The sequence below is a fragment of the Carica papaya genome, chromosome 3 (genome assembly GCF_054855325.1).
Source record: "Carica papaya isolate Zhongbai chromosome 3, ASM5485532v1, whole genome shotgun sequence".
Lineage (NCBI taxonomy): Eukaryota > Viridiplantae > Streptophyta > Magnoliopsida > Brassicales > Caricaceae > Carica > Carica papaya.
The window spans coordinates 2,855,301-2,880,159 of NC_142311.1; the positions used below are offsets into that span (position 1 = coordinate 2,855,301).

The 24,859-nt window shown below is 35.1% G+C and overlaps 2 protein-coding genes and 1 long non-coding RNA gene across 3 annotated transcripts; 1 reads left to right on the plus strand and 2 right to left on the minus strand.

Moving 5' to 3' along the window:
• Positions 1–4,056: 4,056 nt before the first annotated feature.
• LOC148266604 (putative terpene synthase 2) lies at positions 4,057–5,447 on the minus strand. Its single transcript, XM_088215109.1, has 2 exons — positions 5,172–5,447; positions 4,057–4,370 (listed from the first exon to the last, which is right to left on the minus strand). Exons 1-2 carry the CDS (start codon positions 5,430–5,432, stop codon positions 4,080–4,082), a joined length of 552 nt encoding a protein of 183 aa, XP_088071235.1. The 5' UTR covers positions 5,433–5,447; the 3' UTR covers positions 4,057–4,079.
• Positions 5,448–11,540: 6,093 nt separating this feature from the next.
• LOC110825369 ((-)-germacrene D synthase-like) lies at positions 11,541–15,236 on the minus strand. The gene is made up of 7 exons (XM_088215108.1): positions 15,074–15,236; positions 14,691–14,961; positions 13,819–14,197; positions 13,489–13,707; positions 13,226–13,364; positions 12,793–13,041; positions 11,541–12,008 (listed from the first exon to the last, which is right to left on the minus strand). The coding sequence occupies exons 1-7, from the start codon at positions 15,203–15,205 to the stop codon at positions 11,718–11,720; spliced, it is 1,680 nt and encodes a 559-aa protein (XP_088071234.1). The 5' UTR covers positions 15,206–15,236; the 3' UTR covers positions 11,541–11,717.
• A 7,096-nt stretch (positions 15,237–22,332) lies between these two features.
• On the plus strand, positions 22,333–24,461 carry LOC148266605 (uncharacterized). The gene is made up of 2 exons (XR_015817472.1): positions 22,333–22,664; positions 24,205–24,461. It is a non-coding gene; the product is annotated as an uncharacterized LOC148266605 (long non-coding RNA).
• Positions 24,462–24,859: the final 398 nt, after the last annotated feature.

Genomic DNA, 24,859 nt, shown 5'->3' on the forward strand with positions numbered 1-24,859 from the left:
TCACACAACCTCCACTCTCTCCCACGGATCTCCCGCACGCCCCGAGGTCACCATCCTCTCCCTCACCGAAGACATTCTTCCTTCTCCTTCTGCACGTGACTCCCTCCGCAACGTCTCCGCCTACCTCCACCTCTCAGCTCCGCCACGCCACATACGGTCTACCTGGCCTCTGCAACCTACAGATAACCTTACAACACATACAGAATCGACACAACTAAGATTTTTTTACCGTACCTCCCATTTCCATCTTCCTTCCTCCTGCTGATCGTACCGTCATCGTCCGCGGTCTTCTTCTCTCTCCTTTCTCGCTCCTCTCCGCTCTGACTTCTCTCTCTCTCTTTCTGGAACCTTCTTTCCTCTCCTCTTTCCTCCTTCCCGCTCTGCTTTTCTCTTTTCTTTCTTTTTTTTTCTTCTCCCCTTTTCCCCGTCCTCCCTTTTTATTCCCTCTGTTTTTCTTCCCTTTTTATACTCCACCTACCACACATCCTGGCCGTCTATCCCCTCTCCCCATCTGCACAAATCCTAGCCGTCCATTCCTCTCTACTAATCTATTCTACACTCTCCATTTCACTATTCCCTCTCCCTTTTATTTTATTCATATATTTGTCTCCTTATATATATATATATATATATATATATATATATACATATATCCCTCCCTTTCTCAGTTATTACATATAATAGCATTAAAAATATAATTTAGAGTCAAATCGAAAACTGCTGGATAAAGATGAAGAAACTATAATAAGTATGAAGAGCCAAAAAAAAAAGGTGGGAATCTTATAGATGAAGTAACATAATGAAAAGTAGTAACTTTTAGATAAAATGATATAACGAAAAGTGACAACTTTTAAATGAAGTGATATGTGAAAAGTAGTAACTTTTTAGATGAAGTCATGTAATGAAAGGTAACAACTTTTAGATGAAATAATATTATAAAAAATGACAGTTTTTAGATAAACTGACATAATGAAATGTAACAATTTTTAGATGAAGTGGCATATTGAAATGGTGCAACCTTTCTCTCGTGGCTCCCCACTCCTATAAATAGAGGATGAGAGAATGGAGGAAGAGACATCATAAATGAGAGAAAAATAGTGAGAAACATAAAGGTGAGGGAAGAAGGAGGAGTATGAAGTGTGTTTAAGGTTTTTGTTTTGTACTTTTATTTTGTAATGTAAGGAAAAAAATCTAGAAACTTATATATATGTTTATATTTTATATTTAAGAAATGTAATACTTTTGCAACTCTATTCTGATTAATAAAATTGAGTTATTTTACTTAAACTCAAGTGTATGTGATTTAAGTAAGTATGTTTCGGTTATTATTATGTAAGATGGGGTATGATCAATGACAATATTAGTATATTCTCTATTATAAAAATATATAATTTAATATTTAATTGATATTTTTTATTAATTATTTTATGACAATAAGCGTATATTCTTAAATTTTCAAATCGCATTTAAAAAAAGATTAACAATTCATCTAAAAAATAATTTGTATTTGGCTACTATTTGTTGATATTTAGTATAGGGAGCATTACAATGTGTTAAAGGACATTAGTGATTCCATAATCATCAACCTTTAATACATGACCTACTAAAATTTTGAAAACATATAATTTGATTTTATTATAAGATCCACTAATTTTTAGTTAATTATTTATATTAAATCACAAATTATTCATATTAGTAATTATATTAGATTTTTAATTAGTATAAGAACTTAAAATTATTTATGCCTTAAAAGATAGAATAAGTAGATCAAATGTTGCTAATTTTTAATTTAGACTCTTGCATAAGAATATAAATTTTAAATTATTTTATTATTCTATTGCGTGCATGTTATAAGAACGCTAGATAAGTGTCCGGACCGTTACAGTTTCAGTTTCGTTGGACTTCTAGTAAATTAACTTATATTTGTGATATTTATTCATGTGTATGTATATGCAAAATGCATACATATGTATATATATATATATATATATATATATAAACACAGAGATAGATATTACAAATATAAATTAATTTAATAGAAGTCTCAAAGAATCATATGAGAGAAAAAGATCATCCCAATGACTGAATTGAAAGTTTGCACATGGATGTTTTTCTCAGCTGATTTTTGGGACTAGTAATAATTTTTTTGGTAAAATAATTTTTGTAAAATTGATAAAGAGACATATATTTTTTTGGTAAAATAATTTTGTAAATATATATTCAGATCTATTCTAAAAATTAGATAGGATAAAACCGAAAATTCCCTGGTCTAAACAATAAAGAACAAAAAAAAAATCAATTTATTCTGGTCCCAATTCTAGTTCGAATTGAAATTAATTGACAATTTTTAAATATATAATACTAATTTTTTTTAAAAAGGAGAAATTTAAAAACTAAAAATTAAGACCCAAAATCTAAGGAAAGAAATTAAATTGAGTCAATTTCTGATTGAAATAAAACAATCAAATCTTAAATATCTCAATTTCGGATTTAGTAGACTTGTCTCCAGCAAAATAAATTCAGATCCTTTTGTACGCATAAGTTATGATTAAAGAAGCACATAAGTTTTGACGAATTGGGAGAGGTATCGACATCACATATTCTATATTGCGGAATGCGATAGGTGTGACGGTCTTATTAAGGATGTGAATCATGTTCTTCGTAATTATAGCATGACCAAGCTGCTGTAATTGAAGATCATACCCACTGAACCCCAATTAACTTTCTTCGGTGGTGCTGTAAATGGGTGGTTAGTGCTGAGCCTCAAAAATAATTAGCCTTGGTGCAAGACATTTCAAGATTGGAGAATGACATTTGGCCTTACTTGTTGGAACTTGTGGAACTATAGAAATAAATTTATTTTCTAAGAGAGTGAGAGCAATATTAAGAAGCTTGCTAAGGATGTATATTTCATGACTGATTATATTTTTATACCTAATAATATGAATCTTTATTTTCTTTCAGGTATGACGAACAGATCGAAAGAACTTACTGCTTAGTAGAAACCACCTAGGGGTTAGGTGAAGGTGAACACTGATGGTGCTTATTGTGCCACAACCAATCTCGCATGCTGTGAGAGACTTATTAGATATAAGGATGGTGCTTGTCTAAGAAGCTTCAGCAAAAAAATTGGTAGATGCTTTGTTCTTCAAGCCGAGGTTTGGAGTTCCTTTGATGATCTTCAACTTGTTTGGAATATCGGGTTTCGTAATATCATTCTGTAAATGGATAACGCTCTGGTGGTGCAGTTACTCACTAAGGATGATTACGGTACTAATACGTATACTGCCCTCATTCGTACAATCAAACATTTGCTACTGTAGAATTGACAGATTTGTATCTAACATGTCTATCACGAAGGGAATAAATGTGCTGACTAGTTGCGAATGCTGATCTCCAACAACTCTTCATTTGGGATATGATGGGTGTCTCTTAACCCAAAATGTACATGACGATATCTTAATTTTCTTTTCACTTTTACTTCTCCTTGTACAAAAAAAAAAAACACATAAGTTATAAATTTTTTTATCAGGAATAGTTTAGTTGGATAATATTAATTTATCCATTAATTAATTACCGAAAGCATTCACTTGCATCAATTGACTTAAAGCAATAAATGCATCATGATTTTTTATAATAAAACTTACTTGTTATACAAATATAAAATAATAAATTTTATATTATCAATAAAGTTTGAACTCACAACTTTCAAGTAGAAGATAAGAATTTTAACCATTAGATCATTATATATTTATTACTTTAATAGTTCGAGTTTATTGGTTAAATGGGCGATTGAGTTTTTTATTTCCAAAACATGATTAATAGAGTTTATTTGTTTAGAAAATTACAAGAATCGACATTCTGTAATTCATTTTAAATGGTTAACCGTAATTATTATTTTAAAAGTAATTCTATTTCAGGTTCACCAAAAATATATTGTATGTTGACCTGAATCTATTTATATAAAAATAATCAGTATTTAGCTTAAACAACATAATGTTTCTGTAAGAGAATTGACAACTCAAATGATTTAAATTCTATAATTATTCACTGAGAAATTAGCACCAAAATTCATTTAATTATATTGAAGTAAGAAGCAAATCGGTGATACCCTTCACTGTAACCTTACCATTTAAAGTAAATGCATCTTCTTCTTTGTAAAGCTCATCTATTACTCTTGTGTAGTTGAGAATACACTTAAGCAAACACATAGGCACCGGAGGTGTTGGCATGAGCAATTGTTCGTTTATATCTTTCCATGCGTCCACAACTTGTTTCTCAAATTCCTCATACGTCTCTTGTACCGTCACATCATGTTCCTTCATGTAACTTTCAACAGCTGATGTTACGTGTCCTCTCTCTTGCTCTTTCTATATATATAAACACAGTAGAAGGTGCCAAAAAATTAATTTCTTTTACGATTAATAATTTTTTAAGGTTAAGAAATTATGAATTTAGAGTGTTAAGAGATGTTTGAGATGTTAGAAATGGAGCATAAGTTATTCACTAATAATGTTACATATGTGGGACAAGATTATGTCAAAAGAAACTGATTGATTGAGGCCTCTATACAAATTATTCACAAGCTCACAGTTTTTATTTTATTGAGATATATCTACTGACCTAAACAGAACGGGACAGGTTTTACCAAAAATTTGCACAGTGCAAATAAAATTATTTTCTAATAAACCTGTCAAAGGTTTAAAGTCGTTTCAGAATAATGTATTTTATACTAAGATAAGTTTGATTTTAACAAAAATTCATTCTATACCCGCTTCATTATCATATCAACTTTAGAACAATAGTCAAAAAGAATAAATTTGACTAATTTATTAAATTAATAAATTAATAACAACAAAAAATAGGCTTAATAGTGGTAACATACTATAAATTTAATTAGTTAGGCAAAATTATTTTTTCATACTGTTCTTTAAAGTATTCAAATATGAAATAATTATTTTTTTTCCCGTTAGAAAGTAGAAGAAAACTGGATAGTTAGGAGATCAAACAATGTTAGGAACTAAATTTACTAGTTAATAAAATGGTAGTATGTCAAGTTTACCCTAATATATGTAGTTAATTTTGTTTTAACAGAATTTGGTAAGAGTAAAATTAGTAATCTTTTTTTTCCTTAACATAAATTTATATACGTATAATACATACATACATACCGTGTGGGAGACAGTATCATCCATAAGCCTGCAAACAGTTGCAGAAGCCATAACAATTTTTGGATTAGCAGATACCCAATCAAGAATTTCCTTCGTTGCAATATCTCCCATTAACGCAAAAGTAGATGTAATAAGCATGGGGTAACCACTTGAAATTGCTGCAGTCTCCATATATTCTTCCATTGTTGGGGTGTAATTTTTATTGTACCACCTTGCTTCCGTTAAGTAAGTAGACTTGGGCTTGCTTCTTAATCTACACATTAATTAATTAATAAATAACATTAAATTTGTCTAATTTCTTATACGTAAAAATTATAAAAAGAAAAAGAAACGATAAACTTAGCCAAAAAAATAAATATGAGTTTTCTTCTTTACTTGAATTTCAATCTCAAACATGTGAAACAAATGAATGCGATGCACCAATGTCAAATAAAACATGAGCAATATGGTCACAGATAGTGTACATACCTTGTACCACGTTCGGGTCAGCATCGGCATCCTGTTGTGTGAGGTTGTAAACCCTGCCCTGAAAATGAGATTTTTCTTGGTTCTGGTTCCTCGGGCACTCTCTCGCATAGTGCTGGGCACTACCACATATACGATAGGTGTTGTTGAGGCGATAGCATGGTCGGTCCTCGTGGTCCCTGTCGCAGTGCTGACAGATCTTGCCACGTGCTGCCCCTGAAGCCTGAGGGGGAGCCTGGATCGCCGGTCTGAGCCTCTTATTTTGTTGGACCGGCGTAGTAGGTGCTGGTCTGCGGAGGGGAGCTGAGGGTCTGTGACTCTTGTTGACTGAGAAAGGGTGTTGAAACTCCTCTCCACGATCTGCACCTTTATCAGAACGGCTGAATATGTCTTGAGCTCTAGTACCAATAAGTGCCGCTTGATCTCTGGGCAGAGTCCCCACTAGAACCTCCTGGCCTTTCTGCCCCCATCCATAAATGTCTCAGGGGAGTATCGACCTACCTCTAGGAACTTACAAGTATATTCTGACACCGTCATGTTTCCTTGGACCAGCTGTACAAACTCCGTCTCCTTTAAATGTCAGATGTGCTCGGGGAGGTACTCCGCATGAAAGGCTGCTAAGAACTGCTCACAAGTGACTGGCGTAGGCAGGGTGGTCTGCTTGAGCTCCCACCAACGATCTACTTCCCCCACCAGTATGTAGGAAGCAAGAGTAACCCTCTGCTCAGGAACCACTCCTAAGGTCTTGAAAGTCTTCTCTGTCTCCGCAAACCAGTACTGGGCATCTTTGAAAGAGGACTCCCCTACAAAAGTGGAAGGGTTTAGTCTCCTGTACCTCTCTACATAACCCGGGTCAGTCAGGGAAGGAGCTGGGTCCCGTGGAAGAGGGACTGGGTTGGGTTGAGGATAGACTGGGGGGCCTTGTGGTGGCACCTGCTGATATAATGGGGGCACTGGATTGTACTGTGGTGGTGCCGGGCAGTACTGTGGCTGGGGCATTGGATTATATTGTGGCGGTGGTACTTGGGGGTACTGTGGAGGAGTAGGCACGTGCCGGGGTGGCTCGGGATAAAATCGCTCTCGCGGTGGCTCAACCTGTGGTAGTGGGGGAGGGTCGGGTAACTCCCCTCTCTCCTCCCGGCCTTGCTGGGCAGCAATGATCCTTTCTAGTATCTCAAATATTCTGTCCACATCTTCCCGAAGCGAATCATCCTGGGCTGCTCGGTTTAGTGGGGTCTTCCTCTCCTCACCTCTCTGCACCTGCATTTCACAAGGAAAGGTTGAGTAACGATTAATCGGTTGGTATTTCTCTGAATATTATTGTGTAAGGGACGAGTCCGAGGAACGCGGCTCTGATACCAACTGTAACGGTCCCGGAATTTTAAAAGAAAATGTATATATAAGAAAAATTCTGAGTGCAGAAGCAAAATAAAATTGATTATGATTAACATCTCTTACACAATAACCAAAATGAATTAAACGTATGAAAGAATAAACTAACTAAAGAAAATACTATAAATGAATACTATAAGAAAAACTAATAAATTCTTAGGCTTCTACTCGCCGTCTTCCTGCAGAACGGATTCGGGAACTAAGTCCTCCTGATCTGAAATGGTTAAATAAGGAATGAGGTACACTAGCCCAGTAAAGACATCACACTATCTCACTGTCACAGAAGTAAAGGTTGGTAGAAAACAAAAACGACCAATGGAGCATAATTTATAACGAACTCATTTATCAATAATAAAAATCTTTACTATCCACTTACCTCGGTGAGATTCATGAAAACAACTTATGAGAAACCATAACGTCATAAACATCATAAGATCATGTACACTCTGTAACATAACACATATTATACTTTTGTATTTCAATCATCAGGCAACAAAATTCCTCTTATATTAGTCTACTAGTATCCATGGGAATCCATAGGGGGTCTCCGCTACATGTGAACCATTCACATTAATAACTTAATTCCAGGGCCGTCCCCATACCCCGTCTAGTATAGGCGCCAAAACCATAAACCTCAATACCCCGTCCGGTATGGGCGCCAAAACACATAAAATCTTCATACCCCGTCCCATATGAGAGACCACGTTCCCGGTAGGGTTCCCTATGGACCCAGTTCGTCCATCATCTCCCAGGATATCTAGTCAGGCTATCGATACTATCCATTTATTAATTTATATACCTTTTTCTATTTTTCTTAATCTCAATTATCCAATCAAACATAAACACATAAACTAGTAATGGACACCAAACAAGGCAACACAACATCGGGTTCACAATAATTCAAACCATAATAAATGAAACCGTGATTCATGCATACGAAACCATAGAATAAACACATCAGACACCATACTACATTCAAAACTGTAAAATAAATCAAACAACACCTGATCGAAAAATACATCAGATTTGGGCTCTATTAGCAACCTTAATTAATTATACATATCTATTAATTCATAAAATACATTTTTATCATTTATTAAACTTTAATGCCGTGATAGGAAATAGAGTGAGAGATCCTTACTTGTTTCGGAGTCTGAAATCGGGTTCTCACTGTGCCTACGGGCAGTCCCTAGATTCATTGAATTTTTTTTCGAAAACTGAAACACACTTCCGGGACCTGCACATGTCCCCAAAAAATTCTAAATCAGACCCAGGGCCTTTTCGGCCAATTTTAAAAATTCCGGCACGGCAACTCCGCCCTGCTCCAGCATCGGCACCGCCGCCCACAGTGGCGATCCACCACAGGTTGGCCGTTTTTGGCTGTTTTTGGCCAAATTCGGCCAAACTTGCATTGGTTCCTGTGATAAAACACCCCTAGGGCCCTCGGTAGGCCAAAAAATTCCAGAAAACCGAGACTTACTGGCGGCGAAGCTCTTGGGTACGGTGGCTCCTCCGACGTGAGTTGCGATTTGGTATTTTGCTCCGGTCAACCTGTAGAGAAAAGGATGGTGGTCACAGTGGTATAAAAATTACATCGAACGGGAACTGGAAAGGGCCTCATCGGAGGCAAAAACTGAAGAAACCCGCAGTGGCGCCGCTGGACTTTGACGGTGTTTTTCGGCCAATCGACCAGTGGTTTGGCTCCGATTTGGCCACAGGGAGGTTCAGCATCGAAAAACGAGCCAATGAGAGAAATTTTACCTCGTTTGACAGCCAGAAAATCCTCTAGTGCAGCGGCCCGTTCCTCTGGTGGCTGGGTCGTCTTCTCCGGCGAGGGTTCTGGCGGCTAGAGTTTGGGGTTGGGTGTGGATGCGTTTATTTATAACCTTCTCCTTTTAATCTGAGGCATCTATCATGATTTAATCTGGACCGTCCGATCGCGATTAAATTGAAAATAAATCTGGGTCGTCCATCGCGATGCAATCTGGGCCGTCTGTGCGTGATTAAATATGAGCCGTTTGCACGCATGTGATTTGGGCCATCCATGCGCGTTTTTGATCTGGGCCGTCCGTGTGCACGGGAACGGATCTGGGCCGTCTGATCGCACGCACGTGGATCGCCCACATGTCTCCGTCCCGCGTGGCTTCCCACGTCAGCGTCCTTGCCACACAGTTTGTCCTGGTTGGCCGGGGCTGCTGACGTAGCACTACTTTTCTAAATTACGTTTTGATCATGGATTTTCGATTTTCTTTTCAAAAAACACCCCTAGAATCCAAATTTTCACCCCTTTTTCCCAAAATCAATTTCAATTAAATCCCAAAAATAATTTTACCTTATATTATTATTATTATTTTTATTTCTATTAAATTAAATTAAAACTTTATAAATTAATTATTAAAATAAAATAAAATTAAAATGAAAATTAAAATAAAATAAAAATTTTGGGTGTTACAAGGGGAGGTATATGGTGGAGGCCACGGGAGGAGAGAGAAGGAGGAGTTCGATGAGTGAGTGAGTTCCGTGAGAAAGAGAAACTCTGTGATTAAAAATGTGTAAGGGAAGTTGTAGGGAGATGATGTGAATAGATGTGATTGGCGACGGACAGAAGCGCACGGAATGAGGTAAGTGAAGGGAGGTGAGAAAGGTGTGGAGAGAGGAGCGGTTAGGGACAGAATAGACCTAGGAGAGTAGTAGAGGGGGAGCTGGCAATGGAGGATAGGAAAGGTAGGGGGCTGTGAGAGTTGATACATCTAGTAAGAAAGGATGAGAAGCCGAGGCTATTTGGGGAGGAGTGAAGGCAGGGATAGAGAGTGTGTTGAGTGCTAACAGAGAAGGTAGGCATGGGGGTGGAGTGTGTGTATTATGAAAATTAGGGAGTGGGAGAGGGAGGCCTGTAGCGGGTGTGTGTGAGAGATTAGAATAAAAGTGTATTGGTGTGGATGTGTTGTGTGTGGGTGTGAGTTGCATGCACATATAGGTTGATATAGCTGCTGTAAATTTAGGAATTTGGTAAATGAGCATTAAGTGTAGGGGTGTACTGGTGTATGAGTGCTAAGTGTGAGTGTATGTCGTATGGGAAGACGTAGGTAGGTCCTGTACACATGTTAAAAGTATAAGAGAGCCTCAGAACAATGTTGTGGTATAGGAACATTTTTAAAGGGTATACCAGTAAGGGGAAAAATCAAGTATGTGAGTCTATTGGGTAATTTGAGTAAGAACGGTATGAGATTGTCTTTGAGGTGGTTACGCTGGGAGGACGCCGATATTAGTTGTCGCTATCTAAAAAGAGTAAGTTGATTGCCGATGGTGGTGATAGTTAGGGGTTTCTGGCGGGTAAGGCATTGGGTCACCGATATTGGTGACGGGAGAAAATATTATTGGTGTGTGTGTGTGGCCTGTTAGGGGTCGAGAGATAGAAGGTTCATTGATGGTCGCCGATATTGGTGATGGATGTGAATATTTGTACAGTTTAGTGGCCTAACCCGGGTCGAGGGGGTGCTGTCAGAGGACTGTCACATCTAACATGAGTGACACTTAAAATACCGGCGAATAGTTATTAATCCTGTGTAGTTAAATGGTAGTAAAAAAGTGCGACTTAGGCTACGGAAATGGGAAACATATAAAAATAGGGTTTTAAATTGGTTTTCATATGATACTTGTAATTTAATTTTTACTGTACTGAGTTGTATGTACTCACTCTTTATTATTCACAGATGAAGTAGGGATGGAGTCGGGATCGGAGTTGTCGATTTTCAATCCTAGCGTATAGTGAAACAGTGCAAGGATTTCTACTAGTAGAATTGAGTGCGTAAAAAGTTAGTAGTAGTATAGGTTGTGTGTCTGCTGAGAATGTATGAGATTGTATTTCACTGTAATGTCACATTTATGGTTGAAGGTTTATATTTGACACTGAGTAATAGATTGTGATAGTTTCTTTTCTATGTATGCGACTGATTTGGAGTGAGTTTTTAGTATTTGGTCATTGAGCTGTTTGAGACTATGCCGTTAAAAAAAAAAAACGGGGCGTTACATTGCATCAATTTACTTACATAATCTTCAATAATTTTAATCATTAAATTATCACATCTTTGTTAGTATAATGGTTCGAGTTGATTGGTTAAATGAACGATTGAGTTTTTTATTTCTAAAATATTATTACTATAGTTTATTTGTTCAGAAATATATAAGAATCAACATTCTATAACTCATTCTAAATGGTTAAAACCGTATTATTGTTTCAAAAGTAATTCTATTCCAAGTTCACCAAAATATATTGTACGTTGACTTGAATCTATTTATATGAAAACAATTAGTATTTAACGTAAACAACATAATGTTTCTGTAAGAGAGTTGACAATTCAAATTCAAGTTCTCTTTTCTACTATTATTTTTCAAAAAAATGAATCACACAGGTGAAAAATCACTCTAAATCAAAAGGCAGGCAAGCTTTAAAATAAAAACCTAAATTCCCTAACTATAGATCAGACTATGAGGTATTAAAGAAAGCAAAAATTGATCAATCATTTCTTTTTATTTTAAAAAATAACTTAATATAAAGCTTTTATTGATACAAAATTACATAATTAAAAATACATTATCACGCAATAATTTAAAAAGTATCTATAGTCGATACACATTTATTTAAATTCTATAATTATTCACTGAGAAATTAGCACAAAATTCATTTAATTATATTGAAGTAAGAAGCAAATCGGTGATACCCTTCACTGTAACCTTACCATTTAAAGTAAATGCATCTTCTTCTTTGTAAAGCTCATCTATTACTCTTGTGTAGTTGAGAATACACTTAAGCAAACACATAGGCACCGGAGGTGTTGGCATGAGCAATTGTTCGTTTATATCTTTCCATGCGTCCACAACTTGTTTCTCAAATTCCTCATACGTCTCTTGTACCGTCACATCATGTTCCTTCATGTAACTTTCAACAGCTGATGTTACGTGTCCTCTCTCTTGCTCTTTCTATATATATAAACACAGTAGAAGGTGCCAAAAAATTAATTTCTTTTACGATTAATAATTTTTTAAGGTTAAGAAATTATGAATTTAGAGTGTTAAGAGATGTTAGAAATGGAGCATAAGTTATTCACTAATAATGTTACATATGTGTGACAAGATTATGTCAAAAGAAATTGATTGATTGAGGCCTCTATACAAATTATTCACAAGCTCACAATTTTTATTTTATTGAGATATATCCATTAACCTAAACAGAACGGGACAGGTTTCACCAAAAATTTGCACAGTGCAAATAAAATTATTTTCTAATAAACCTGTCAAAAGTTTAAAGTCGTTTCAGAATAATGTATTTTATACTAAGATAAGTTTGATTTTAACAAAAATTCATTCTATACCCGCTTCATTATCATATCAACTTTAGAACAATAGTCAAAAAGAATAAATTTGACTAATTTATTAAATTAATAACAACAAAAAATAGGCTTAATAGTGGTAACATACTATAAATTTAATTAGTTAGGCAAAATTATTTTTTCATACTGTTCTTTAAAGTATTCAAATATGAAATAATTATTTTTTTTCCCGTTAGAAAGTAGAAGAAAACTGGATAGTTAGGAGATCAAACAATGTTAGGAACTAAATTTACTAGTTAATAAAATGGTAGTATGTCAAGTTTACCCTAATATATGTAGTTAATTTTGTTTTAACAGAATTTGGTAAGAGTAAAATTAGTAATCTTTTTTTTCCTTAACATAAATTTATATACATATAATACATACATACATACCGTGTGGGAGACAGTATCATCCATAAGCCTGCAAACAGTTGCAGAAGCCATAACAATTTTTGGATTAGCAGATACCCAATCAAGAATTTCCTTCGTTGCAATATCTCCCATTAACGCAAAAGTAGATGTAATAAGCATGGGGTAACCACTTGAAATTGCTGCAGTCTCCATATATTCTTCCATGGTTGGGGTGTAATTTTTATTGTACCACCTTGCTTCCGTTAAGTAGACTTGGGCTTGCTTCTTAATCTACACATTAATTAATTAATAAATAACATTAAATTTGCCTAATTTCGTATACGTAAAAATTATAAAAAAAAAAAAAGAAACGATAAACTTAGCCAAAAAAATAAATGAGAGTTTTGAATTTCAATCTCAATTGACGCTTTTGGAGCAAATAAAGAAATGATTAATTGAATGTGTAAACACATACCTTTTCTTTTATGTAATCAGCTCGATGTGCACTTCCTCTTTTAGTCATCTCTTGCTCCACTTCCTCGTAAAAGTTTAAAAGAATCCAATGGACAAATTTTATATATTTCGGAAGTTTATCTAAATTTTCGCTATCCCACCTATGAGATTAATTATAAAGATTAGATATTATTTGTACTATATATAAAACAATATTAGTTTTTATATATGATCAACATTAAAGTTTTAAACTATAAATATATATGGATAGAAATTTTAACAAACCTCTCAATCATATCTGTAAGAATTTCAAGCTCTTCCAGCACACCATATGCATCATATACATCATCTAAAATTGCTGTTATAGAAATCAATTTAACAATTGCTTTTCTTACATAAGCATATTGAGGTTCAAAACACACTCCCAAAATCCAAAGATAACACTCTGGTAATCTATGTCGTGCGAAAGGTGCATTGGTTGTAATGTCCAATTTATTCCACCACCTATCACATAAAATTATAAAAATATATAAATTTATTTATTTTTTTGAAAAATTAAATATTTAATCATGCTAGAAATGTATAAAAATTATCAATATATAAATTTAGATTTACCTTATGAGTTCACTAAGCTCCTTTTTGTGTAAAGATTGTAAGTAATTAAAATCTAACTTAGCAAAGTTCAATAGCATTTCATTATGTGAAGGATTTTGTTGGTAAATGGAAATGTATCTCTTGGCCTCAAGCCTCATTACGGCCTTGCGAATTGGTCGATATAAGGACTTTGCTACTTGTTCTGCAAAATGATTACTTAAACTAACATTCTTCAAGGCCAAGTTAAGATGAGTGGTAGTGAAAATCAGTGCTTCCTCTAGTATGTCTTCTCCATGCACTCGCAAATGGGAAGCTTCATGTAGTTCTAACATTCCCACAAGATTGCTAGTCAAGGACATTTTGAAGCTTTCATTTTCATCTTTAAACTTATTAAACACTCCTGCTCAATTCACCACAAGTCCACATATCGGTTAATTGTTATATAAGATAATATACTTTTAAACGAAAATAATCACACATATATATGTGCACATGCAAGAATTTTTCAACTGTATAAAAAGAAAAATAAGAAATTGTATAAGAAAATTAAATAAAAAAACAAAATTGATTTTTTCAAAAAGTGTTTTCTTAAAAAGTGGTATAATTAGATAGTATTTCGAAAACTATTCTCACATATAAATGGAACAACACATGAACTTATATATAAAACAACGTAAGCATTGTGAATTAAACTTTATACTATGTAAACATGATAAATTTAAACAATCCAAGATAGTATAAAAGAAATTAATTTATTATTTATGTTATATTTTTGAACTTCAGCAATATCAGTCTTATACAAATGATCATAAAGAATTTGGTGTCTTCTTGTTAGAAGGAAAATAGAGAAGTTTTAAAGTATAAGAAAATAAATTAAAGCATGAAAAACATACCACATGAAATTCTATAGCCTTGTTGTCTAAGTAATCGAAAGTGGAGAGAAGTGATATAAAGATCATCATCATCATCATAATCAAGTTTAGTAGCATCATGAATTTGCTTCAAGATTCCATCAATCTCGTTTTCAAAATGGTAAGATATACCCAGTTGTTGAAGTGCATCAATAAAGATAAGTTGTTCATGCAATGGCTTGTCAACAATACCCATTACCATCTGCTTCACTTCTTCTTTCCATTTGTTATACTTTATTTCTCCATCATGTTCCTTAGTTGAATTCAAGGAGAAAAATAGAATAAATACAAATACACATGCATATGAAAAACACGTATGCATAAACACATATAAAGATAGATATTACAAATATAAGTAAATTTACCAGAATTCCTATGGAATCATATGAGAGAAAAAAATCATCCCAATGATTGGGTTGAAAGTTTCCACTAGGACGTTTTTTCTCAGTTGATTTGATACTTTGAGCTTCTGCTAAATCAACCTGATCAAGAGACATATTTTCTTTATTAGAAAACTATATTTGGTTATGTGTGTTTGTATATCTATATGTATATATATATATATATATTTTTGAAAACAAAGTAACATGTGATTCTTGTATTAAACACGTGACGAAATTAAATTTTTTAATTTGTTTGAAAACATAAACAATCGCAGTACTAGAATCAGTTGGTCCCATTTTTCTCTACATGTCGGTTTCTAATAAATTTAAACAAAATTTTGTGGCCTCCATAATTTTTCAGTTTACAAATTCAAAATTTTATGAATATAAAATATATGTTTTGTGAGATAATTGGTGAACAGAATGATTAGATATTATTTATTTACCAGATGTCAAGAACTTTATAAATCCAAATACTACAATAAAAACTTTGTGTTACTTCGATTTTTAAAAAATATTCTAATAATAAATAGATATTAGATTATCGTTTCTCCAAATTTATTAGCCTAATAAATTAGTCTCACGGCCCATAAATATATAATATTCGTATATTATATCATTTATTATTCATTGCTTAAACCCAAAAAATAAGAACATCAACACAAAAATTAAATAATTAGATTGTCGTATTCTATTTAAAATTTACGAATTATAATATTATTAAAAATATAAAATTTATTATTTTATGAATATATTATAAAATTAAACACGATAATTTTTAATGTTTTATTTGTTAAATTCACTGAATTACAAGCAATTACAACAAGCTAAGTAATTCAACTTCATTTTTTATCTCCTTAAAAAAAAAACAAGAAAACAAAAGAACATGCGTGTATGATATGTTATGTATTACACAATAGATATGTACTATTCTTCTCATATGTAATGTCCAAATTTAATTTAATGTAAATTAAATTAATTTATAAATATAATTTTTTAATTTTAATTTAGTATAAAAATGAAAGAAATTTGATAGAGGATAAAATTAGAAATAATTTTGAAAAAAAGGGCAAAATTTTTTATTTTAAGAGTATTTTTAAAAGAAAAATAAAAAATTAGGGGTCAAAATATAATTTAGGAAAGTTGTGCCATGTGGGATGTCCAGTCAGCAGTCCCGACGAACCAAGATACACTGTGTGGCAACGGACACTGACGTGGTGCCACGCAAGAGGCCATGCGAGCGATTCACGTGCCCGCGATCGAATGGCCCAGATTCGACCTCGCGCGCAAGGACAGCTCGGATCTGTTTCCTCCCCAAATGCGATCGGACAGTTAGATTTTGTAACACCCCAATTATTATTATTATTATTATTTCATTTTAATTTTTTTTTTGTAATTTTTTTATATGAAAATAATTATTTATTATGTAATAAAATATGGTTTTAATTTAATTAAATAGAAATAAAAATAATAATAATAATAATAAGGGATAAAATCATTTTTGGGATTTAATTGAAAACGATTTTGGAAAAAAAAGGTGAAAATTTGGATTCTCATGGTGTTTTTGAAAAGAAAATTAAAAACTGGGAGTCAAAATACAATTTAGAAAATTGTGTCACGTCAACAGCCCGATCAGCAGCCCCAGCCAACCAGGACACGCCGCGTGGTTGAGACGCTAATGCGAGAGGCCATGCGGAAGGGAGCCACGTGGGCGATCCGCGTGCGCACTATCGAACGGCTGAGGTCCGTTCCCGCGCGCACAAACGGCCCAGATAAAAAACGCGCACGGACAGCTAAGATCGCTCACGCACGGATGACCCAGATTGAATCACGTACAGATGGCCCAGATTGCATCACGATGAACGGTCCAGATTCATTTTCTATTTAATCGCGATTGGACGGTCCAGATTAAATCACGATGGATGGCTCATATTAAAAGTAGAAGGTTATAAATAATCTCATTCACACCCAAACCCTAACCCTAGTCGCCAGAGCCTTCGCCGGAGAAGACAGCCCAGCCACCGGAGAACCGACCGCCGCCACCCGCCGTCGCACCGGAGCACTTTTCGACCGTCAATCGAGGTAAAAATTCTCTCCTTGGCTCAGATTTCGATTCTTAACCCACTTGTGGCCAAATAGGAGCCAAAACACCGGCCAATCGGCCGAAAAACACCGCTGAAGCTTAGCTACCGTGGGTTTTCTCAGTTTTTGCCTCCGATGAGGCCCTTCCCGATTCCCGTTCAATGTAATTTTTCTATCATTGTGACCACCGTTCCTTCCTCTACAGATTGATTGAAGCAAAATACCAAATCGCGACTCGATCCGGAGGAGCCGCCGCACGGGAGAGTCCCGCCGCCGGTAAGAATCGATTTTTTATGTTTTTCGGCCCACTGAGGGCCTTACGTGTGTTTTCTCGTAGGAACTAGTGCTAGTTTGGCTGAATTCGGCCGGGGTCTGATTTTGAGTTATTTGGGGATATGTGCAAGTACTGTAAGCGCATTTCAGTTCCCGAAAAAAAAATTCAGGATATCTAGGGGATTTCCCGTAGGCGCAGTGAAAAACCAGTTTTAGACTTCGAATCAAGTAAGGATCCCTCACTCTATTTTCTATCGTGGAATTAAAGTTCTAATAAATAAAAATATCGTATTTTTGTAATTAACATATATGTATAATTAATTAAGGTTGCTAATGGAGCCCAAATCTGATATATTTCTATGTCAGTTCCTGTTTTATTTATTTTACAAGTTTTGAATGCATTATGGTATTTGGCTTATTTATTCTATGGTTTCGAATGCATAAATCACTGTTTACTTCACTGCTGCTTGATTTCGTGAATTTAATGTATGCTTGTCTTGTTGAATGCACGTTGCTTGCTTAAATATTCATGTTCGATTTGGTAATGGAGACTAGGAACAAATAGGAATGGGATTGAATTGATAATTGGATAAGATGACAGCATCACTAGATATCCTGGGAGATGGTGGACGGACCGGGTCCATAGGGAACCCTACCGGGAACGTTGTCTCATACCGGACGGGGTATGGGGATGGCCCGCTTCGCCCTCATACCGGACGGGGTATTGAGGTTTATCATTTTGGTGCCCATACCGGAGGGGGTATGGGAACGGCCCTGGAATTAAGTTGTTAAAATGAGTGGTTCACGTGTAGCGGGGACCCCTATGAATCCCCATGGATACTGATAGGCTGATAAAAGATGAAAATTGTTATTTGATGATTGAAATATAAAAGTATGACATATACTATGTTACAGAGTATGTATGAATTCATGATATCTATGATGTTTTCATAGATCTCACCAAGGTAAGTGGACAGCAAAAAATTTTATTATTGATAAATGAATTTTCTAAAAAATTGTGCTCCATTAGTTGTTTTTGTTTTCTACCAACATTTACTTATATGACTGTGAGATAGTATGACATCTTTACTAGGCTAGTGTAGCTCATTCCTTACTTAACCATTTCATATCAGGAGGACTTGGTTCCCAAACCCATTCCACAGGAAGACGGCGAGTAGATGCCTAGAGATCTTATAGTTTTCCTCATAGTATTTCATTTCTAGTATTTTCTTTAGTTAACTTATTCTTTCAGATTGTTAGTACGTTTAGATTATTGTGTAAGAGATATTAATCAGAACTTTTGTTTTGCTTCTACACTTAGAATTTTTATATACATTTCTTTTTTAATTTTCGGGGCCGTTACAGATTTAAACGCAATCAATGGTCCAAATCCGTTCCCTATTTAAATAAGATCGGACGGCTCAGATTAGATCGTGATGAATGGTCCAGATTCACTCCCTATTTAATCGCGATCGGACGATCCAGATCAAATACGATGGACGACCCAAATCAAAAGATGATAAGTATAAATAACCTCATTCACATCAAACTCTAACCCTAGCTACCAGAACCCCCTCGCCGGAGAAGAAGACCCAGCTGCTGGGAAGGAGGCTGTCGCCACCCGCTGCTGCACCGAAGCCTTTTCTGACTACCAGTAAAGGTAAAATTTTTCTCTTTTACTCAGAATTCAATTTTAAACACCCTCATGGATAAATCAAAGCAAAAGGACCGGCAGATTGACTGAAAACTACGGACAAAAGCCCAGCAACACTTCTACGAGAAATTACAAAAACTACCTCTGATGGTGCCCTTCCCGATTCCAGCTATGTGTAATTTTTTCACCATTATGATCACCATTTCTTTTTTTACATTTTGATTGGAGCAAAACACCCAATCGCAAAGTGAGCTGGCAGAGCCACCGCACCGGACAGCCCCGCCACAAGTGAGTTTCGATTTTTTATTTTTTTGGGCTAACCGAGGTCCCTTAACGTGTTAGTCGAATTCAGCCGAAAATAGCCAACTCGAGGCAGACCACCGTTGCGGGTGGCAGCGCCGTCGCCGGAGCATGGCAAAGCCGTCGTGCTGGAATTCTGAAATTGGCCAAAAATGGGTCCTGAGACTGATTTTGGGTTTTTTTAGGACATTTGTAGGTATTTATAGCGCGTTTTAATTTCTAGAAAAAAATTTATGGAACTCAGGGACCACCAGTAGGCACAGCCAACATATTAGCTTTTTGGGTATCAAATTGAGTAAGAATCTCTTACTCTATTCTTTGTTATGGAATTGAAGTCTAATTAACAAATAATATGGTATTTTGTGCAATTTAAAAAATATTCATAATTGATTACGGGTTACTAATGGAGGCAGAATCGGAAACTATTCACTGCTAATTCTGTTGATTTATTTTTCATTTTGAATGCTAGATAGTAATTGATTGATTGATTTATAGTTTTGAATGCATGTGTGGTTTGTTTTGTATAGTTACGGTTGAATTGGAAAATTGGAGGTTAAAGGTAAACGAAAAATTTTGTGATTAAGTGAATGGATGAAACGACAGCTTTACTGGATATTTTGGGAGCTGATGGACGGACCGGGTACGTAGGGAACTCTACCGTGAACATTGTCTCATACCGGATGGGGTATCAAGACTTGATAATTTGGTGCTCATATCGAATGAGATATGAGAACGGTCTATTTTACCCTCATACCAAACGAGATATTGAGATTTAGTAATTTGATGCTCATACCAAACGGGGTATGAGGACGGTTTAAATTATTATGTAATGAATGTAAGATTTAACTATTTATTTCACTTACGCACTTAATTTATAATTTATTTCTATTCGTATTTCCGGATTATTACATTATCAGTCAATTCTTTTTGAAGTAAATTAATTTGGTCAACTTGATTCTCTTTTAATTCATACATGTCCTGTTGCTATTAACAAAAATGCAGTGATTCCTAATTTTAGTAATGATGTTATATGTTTTCTTTGTATGAACTGATTACTTACTTTTTTCTAATATAATATATATATATATATATATTATATATTTTTTTAAATATATGTATATCAGCATGTTGTCTATTATAAAAATATAGTTTGATATTTAATGCTTAGCTTGTTAGATTCATTTAATTATGAGTAATTACAATGAGTTAAACAATCCAATTTGGCTTTTTATTTCCTTAAAAAAACAAATAGAAACAAAAGAACACAGCTGTATGATATGTTATATACATGATAAAGATGTGTCATTCTTCTGATCGGTCAATTTATTTCGGAGTAAGTTCATGTGGTGAAGTTTATATATGTCGTGTTGCTACTGTATAAAATGCAGTGATTCCTAATTTTAGTAATGATGTTATATGTTGCTTTTATTTTTATTTTTATTTTTTTTGTATGAACTGTTTACTTACTTTTTTTTAATATAATATATATATATATATATTTTATGTTTTTTTAAATATATGCATATCAGCATGTTGTCTATTATAAAAATATAGTTTGATATTTAATTGATATTTTTTATTAATTGTTTTATGACAATAAGAGTATATTCTTAAATTTCAAAATCACAATTTTTTTTTAACAAATATGTATTATATAACTAAAAGTTATTTATATTTTATTAATATTCGTTTTGTTTTATTGATATTTAGTAAGAGTATACTGTCTCAGTGATACCGTAACCATCAACCTTTAATACATGACCTACTGAATTTTTAATAACATAAAATTTGATTTTGTTATATGATCCACTAATTTTTACTTAATCATTCATATTAAATCACAAATTATTCATAAATACGACTAATTAGTCGTTAAACTTAATTACATAAAATTAGATTTTCTCATACAAAGTTATTAGGTGGTTAACATAATGATCTTTTAACATTAAAAAACATTTTTCTAAAAAAAAAATAAGTAGAAGTAAATAAAAGGAAAAGAGAAGAAGAATAAAAAGTATTAGGAAAACCCTAAAATTAATGGATACTTATTAAATTTATGTAGTCCTATAACATTTAATACTATTGGCAAATTTATTATCATACAAAGTTAACTTTTTACTATTATAAATATATTTATATTAACGTAATATAATAATTAGGTTGATTTTGGATCAAATAACTCTCAAACTTAATACAGTCCAAAAAATAAAAAAATTCAAACCCACTCCATCAAGACAAGTGCGAATTTGCTCTTCACAAGAATGGTTAGGTCCGCACCTGGTAAAACCCATGTAGAATTTATGCTGGTACGATCATTAGTTCCACTAATACTATTTAGCGTTAATATTATTTTCTTTTCCAAATAATACCACCGAATTTTATTAAGATATGCCATAGTAGTGTATGGTGATAAAAACTATGAGGATTGTTGTGAGTGTTCATATTTCAGATTTAAACTAAAAGACTTACTAGTTTACGAGTATAATATGAAGCTGATCATGTTAATCCGTAATACTTGATTTAAGAGACACAGTGTTGAGTTCATACGAGTTATGATGTATCGGATAAAAAAATATTATATAATAATTAAATTTTTTAGTTATGAATGATTATAATATGTTAAAAATTTTGATTTAATTTTTTTATTTCTGTTATATAATATATGTGGTCTTGGAATTTTTTCTCGAGGAATCCCACGTGCTTAAATTGATTCTCCACACATTATATATGTGGTCTTGGAATAGTTGAGCAAAGATTCCCTAGTACAATAGTTTTAGTTAGATGTTATAAAGTTTCTTCGTCGGGAGATGATTTGTTGTGGTTGTTTATTTGTCTTTGTATGAATTTGGTTACTTACTTTTTTCAGAAATATATATTATGTTTTTTTTTTAAATATAAGTATATTAATGTAATAACTGGAAAAAAAAAACAAAAGAGAGAGGGAAGGGAAAACGATGTCGTTTTACAGAGGGAGAAAACGACGTCGTTTTGGAAAGGGAAAAACGACGTCGTTTTGCAAGGGGGAAAACGACGTCGTTTTGAGGAAAAACTAAGGTGATATAAGTAGGGGGCGGGGGAAGGAATGAGGAGAAAGAAAAAGAAAAAAAAAGGGAAAAAGAACAGAGGAAGAAGGGGAGCGGGAAAGAGAAAGAGGAGAGGAAGGAAGGTTCCAAAAGGAGAGAGAAAGGAAGCGGAGCGGAGAAAAGAGGAGATCGCGGACGGTGATAGAGCATTCGGCCGGAAGAAGGAAGATGAAAATAGGAGGTACGATAACAAACTTCAAATACGTGTGTTGATTTGAGTTTGAAATGTTTGGATGTGTGGTGTGTGTGGTCACGGCTTACGGAAGTAGCAGTGTACGAAAGAGGCCGTGTAGGGTGAGTATGTGTAGTAAGGCGGGTGGAAGGAAGTTGGCCGCGTGAGAATCGCGGGAGGAGAGAGGGAGAAGGTGACGGCACGGGCGGAGGCCGGGAGAGAGATAGGAGTGTGGAGTGAGTGGAGGTCGGGAGAGAGAAGGAGGTGTGTGAACTATGTGGGAGAGAGCGGGTTGTGTGAGCAATGCGGGAGGAGAGAGGAAGATGCGTGAGGTTAGCGAGCGGTGTGAGAGGGAACGAGTTGTGTGAGCAACGCGGGAAAAGAGAGGAAGATGTGTGTGAATTGTGTGAGAGTGAGCGGGTTGTACTAGCAACACGGGAGGAGAGAGGAAGAGGTGTGAGGTTAGTGAGCTGTGGGAGAGGGAACAGATAGTGTGAATAACTCGGGAGGAGATTGGAAGATGTTGTGGCGTGAGGACATAGTCCGAGAGAGAGATAGGGAGAGGCAGTGGGTAAACGCTGGGGAAGGGAAGGATCCGCGGGGGTGAGTGAGGTGAGAAAGATGGTGTGGCAGAAAGATGTAGTCCGAGAGAGAGATAGGGAGAGGCAGTGAGTGAATGCTGGGGAAGGGAAGGGTCCGCCGGGTGAGTGAGATGCTTGAGGGAGTGGAGCGGGGTAGTTGGAGCCTTGGGGGAGAAGGACGGTGTGAGTAAGGGCACCTAGGACATGTCGCAGGTAGCGGGCAGAGAGAGGCAGTGGGAGAGAAGGAGTAGTGTGTGTGTGTGTGGCCCAATGGGGGTCGATAGGTGGACGATGGTCGCCGATGTTGGTGACGCAAGCAAATGAAAATGGTGTGCGTGCGTGGCCTGGTATAGGTCGAGAGATGGTTAGTGGTCGTCGATATCGGTGACGGGAGAGAATGATTAGAGTGTGTGTGAGTGGCTTGGTATAGGTCGAGAGATGGCTAATGGTCGCCGATGTTGGTGACACAAGTGAATGAAAATGGTGTGCGTGCGTGGCCTGGTATGGGTCGAGAGATGGCTAGTGGTCGCTGGTGATGGGAGAGAATGATCAGGGTGTGTGTGAGTGGCCTGGTATAGGTCGAGAGATGGCTAACGGTCGCCGATGGTGGTGACAGGAGAGAATGATTAGAGTGTGTGTGTGTGGCCCGATAGGGGTCGGTAGGTGAATGATGGTCGCCGATGTTGGTGACAAAAATAATTGAAAATAGTGTGCGTGCATGGCCCAATAGGGGTCGATAGGTGGTTAATGGTCGCCGACCTTGGCGGTGGGTGGTATCACTGGCACGTCTGGAGTGCCGTCGGGGAACAGAAACCCTGGGTAGGTAGGATTGTAGGTACAGGAGGGGAAACTGGAATTAAATAGTGAACTGTTGGTAAAGGCATACCGTTTTATATTGCTGCATTTCACACCTGTATTTTGAGTTTTACTGTACTGAGTTTAATGAACTCACTCTTTCCTTTTTACAGATGATGTAGGGACGGAGTCCGGACCGAAGTTGTTGGATTCCGAACCTAGTGTGTAGAGTAACAGGATGAAGATTTGTGTTTTTTTTCTTGACCGAATGGAATGTATAAAATTGATAGTACCATAGATATTGAGCATGGTTGTATTGTGTGCGATATCTTGTATATGATTGTAGGTTTATCTGAATCATTGAATGAGGGATTGTGTTAGTGTTTCCTTGTGCATGACCGATCAGTTATGGAATTGGTTGCTTTGTTAATTACGTCCAACATGAAAAAAAAAAAACGGGGCGTTACAATTAATATATAATATTTTAATATTTAATTAATACTTTTCTTAGTTATTTTATGAAAATGAGCCCTATAATCCTAAATTTCGAAATTAAATTTTAAAAAATATATTAATTATTCCACTGAAAAATAATTTATATTTAGTTAATATTTAATTTGTCTTATTGATATTTGGTACAAGGAGTATTACCATGTTTTAAAAGGACAAAGTCAACATATTTATCAAAGTTCTAATTTGTAGAGTTGTAAAATATTAATTTATAGATCTTAAATATATATTTACCTGTATAGAATCGCAGAGAACCGTGGTTATATGTAACGGCCCCGGAATTTTGAAATGAAATATATGTATTAAAAAGGTCAAATG

Coding starts and splice junctions, on each gene's coding strand:
- LOC148266604 (XM_088215109.1), bottom strand. CDS start 5,432: ATGTGTAGATTAAGAAGCAAGCCCAAGTCTACTTACTTAACGGAAGCA. Junction 4,371..5,171: donor ATGATACTGTCTCCCACACG/GTATGTATGTAT, acceptor TTATATATATAG/AAAGAGCAAGAGAGAGGACA.
- LOC110825369 (XM_088215108.1), bottom strand. CDS start 15,205: ATGTCTCTTGATCAGGTTGATTTAGCAGAAGCTCAAAGTATCAAATCA. Junction 13,708..13,818: donor GAGCTTAGTGAACTCATAAG/GTAAATCTAAAT, acceptor TTTATGTGATAG/GTGGTGGAATAAATTGGACA. Junction 13,365..13,488: donor CTTACAGATATGATTGAGAG/GTTTGTTAAAAT, acceptor TTAATCTCATAG/GTGGGATAGCGAAAATTTAG.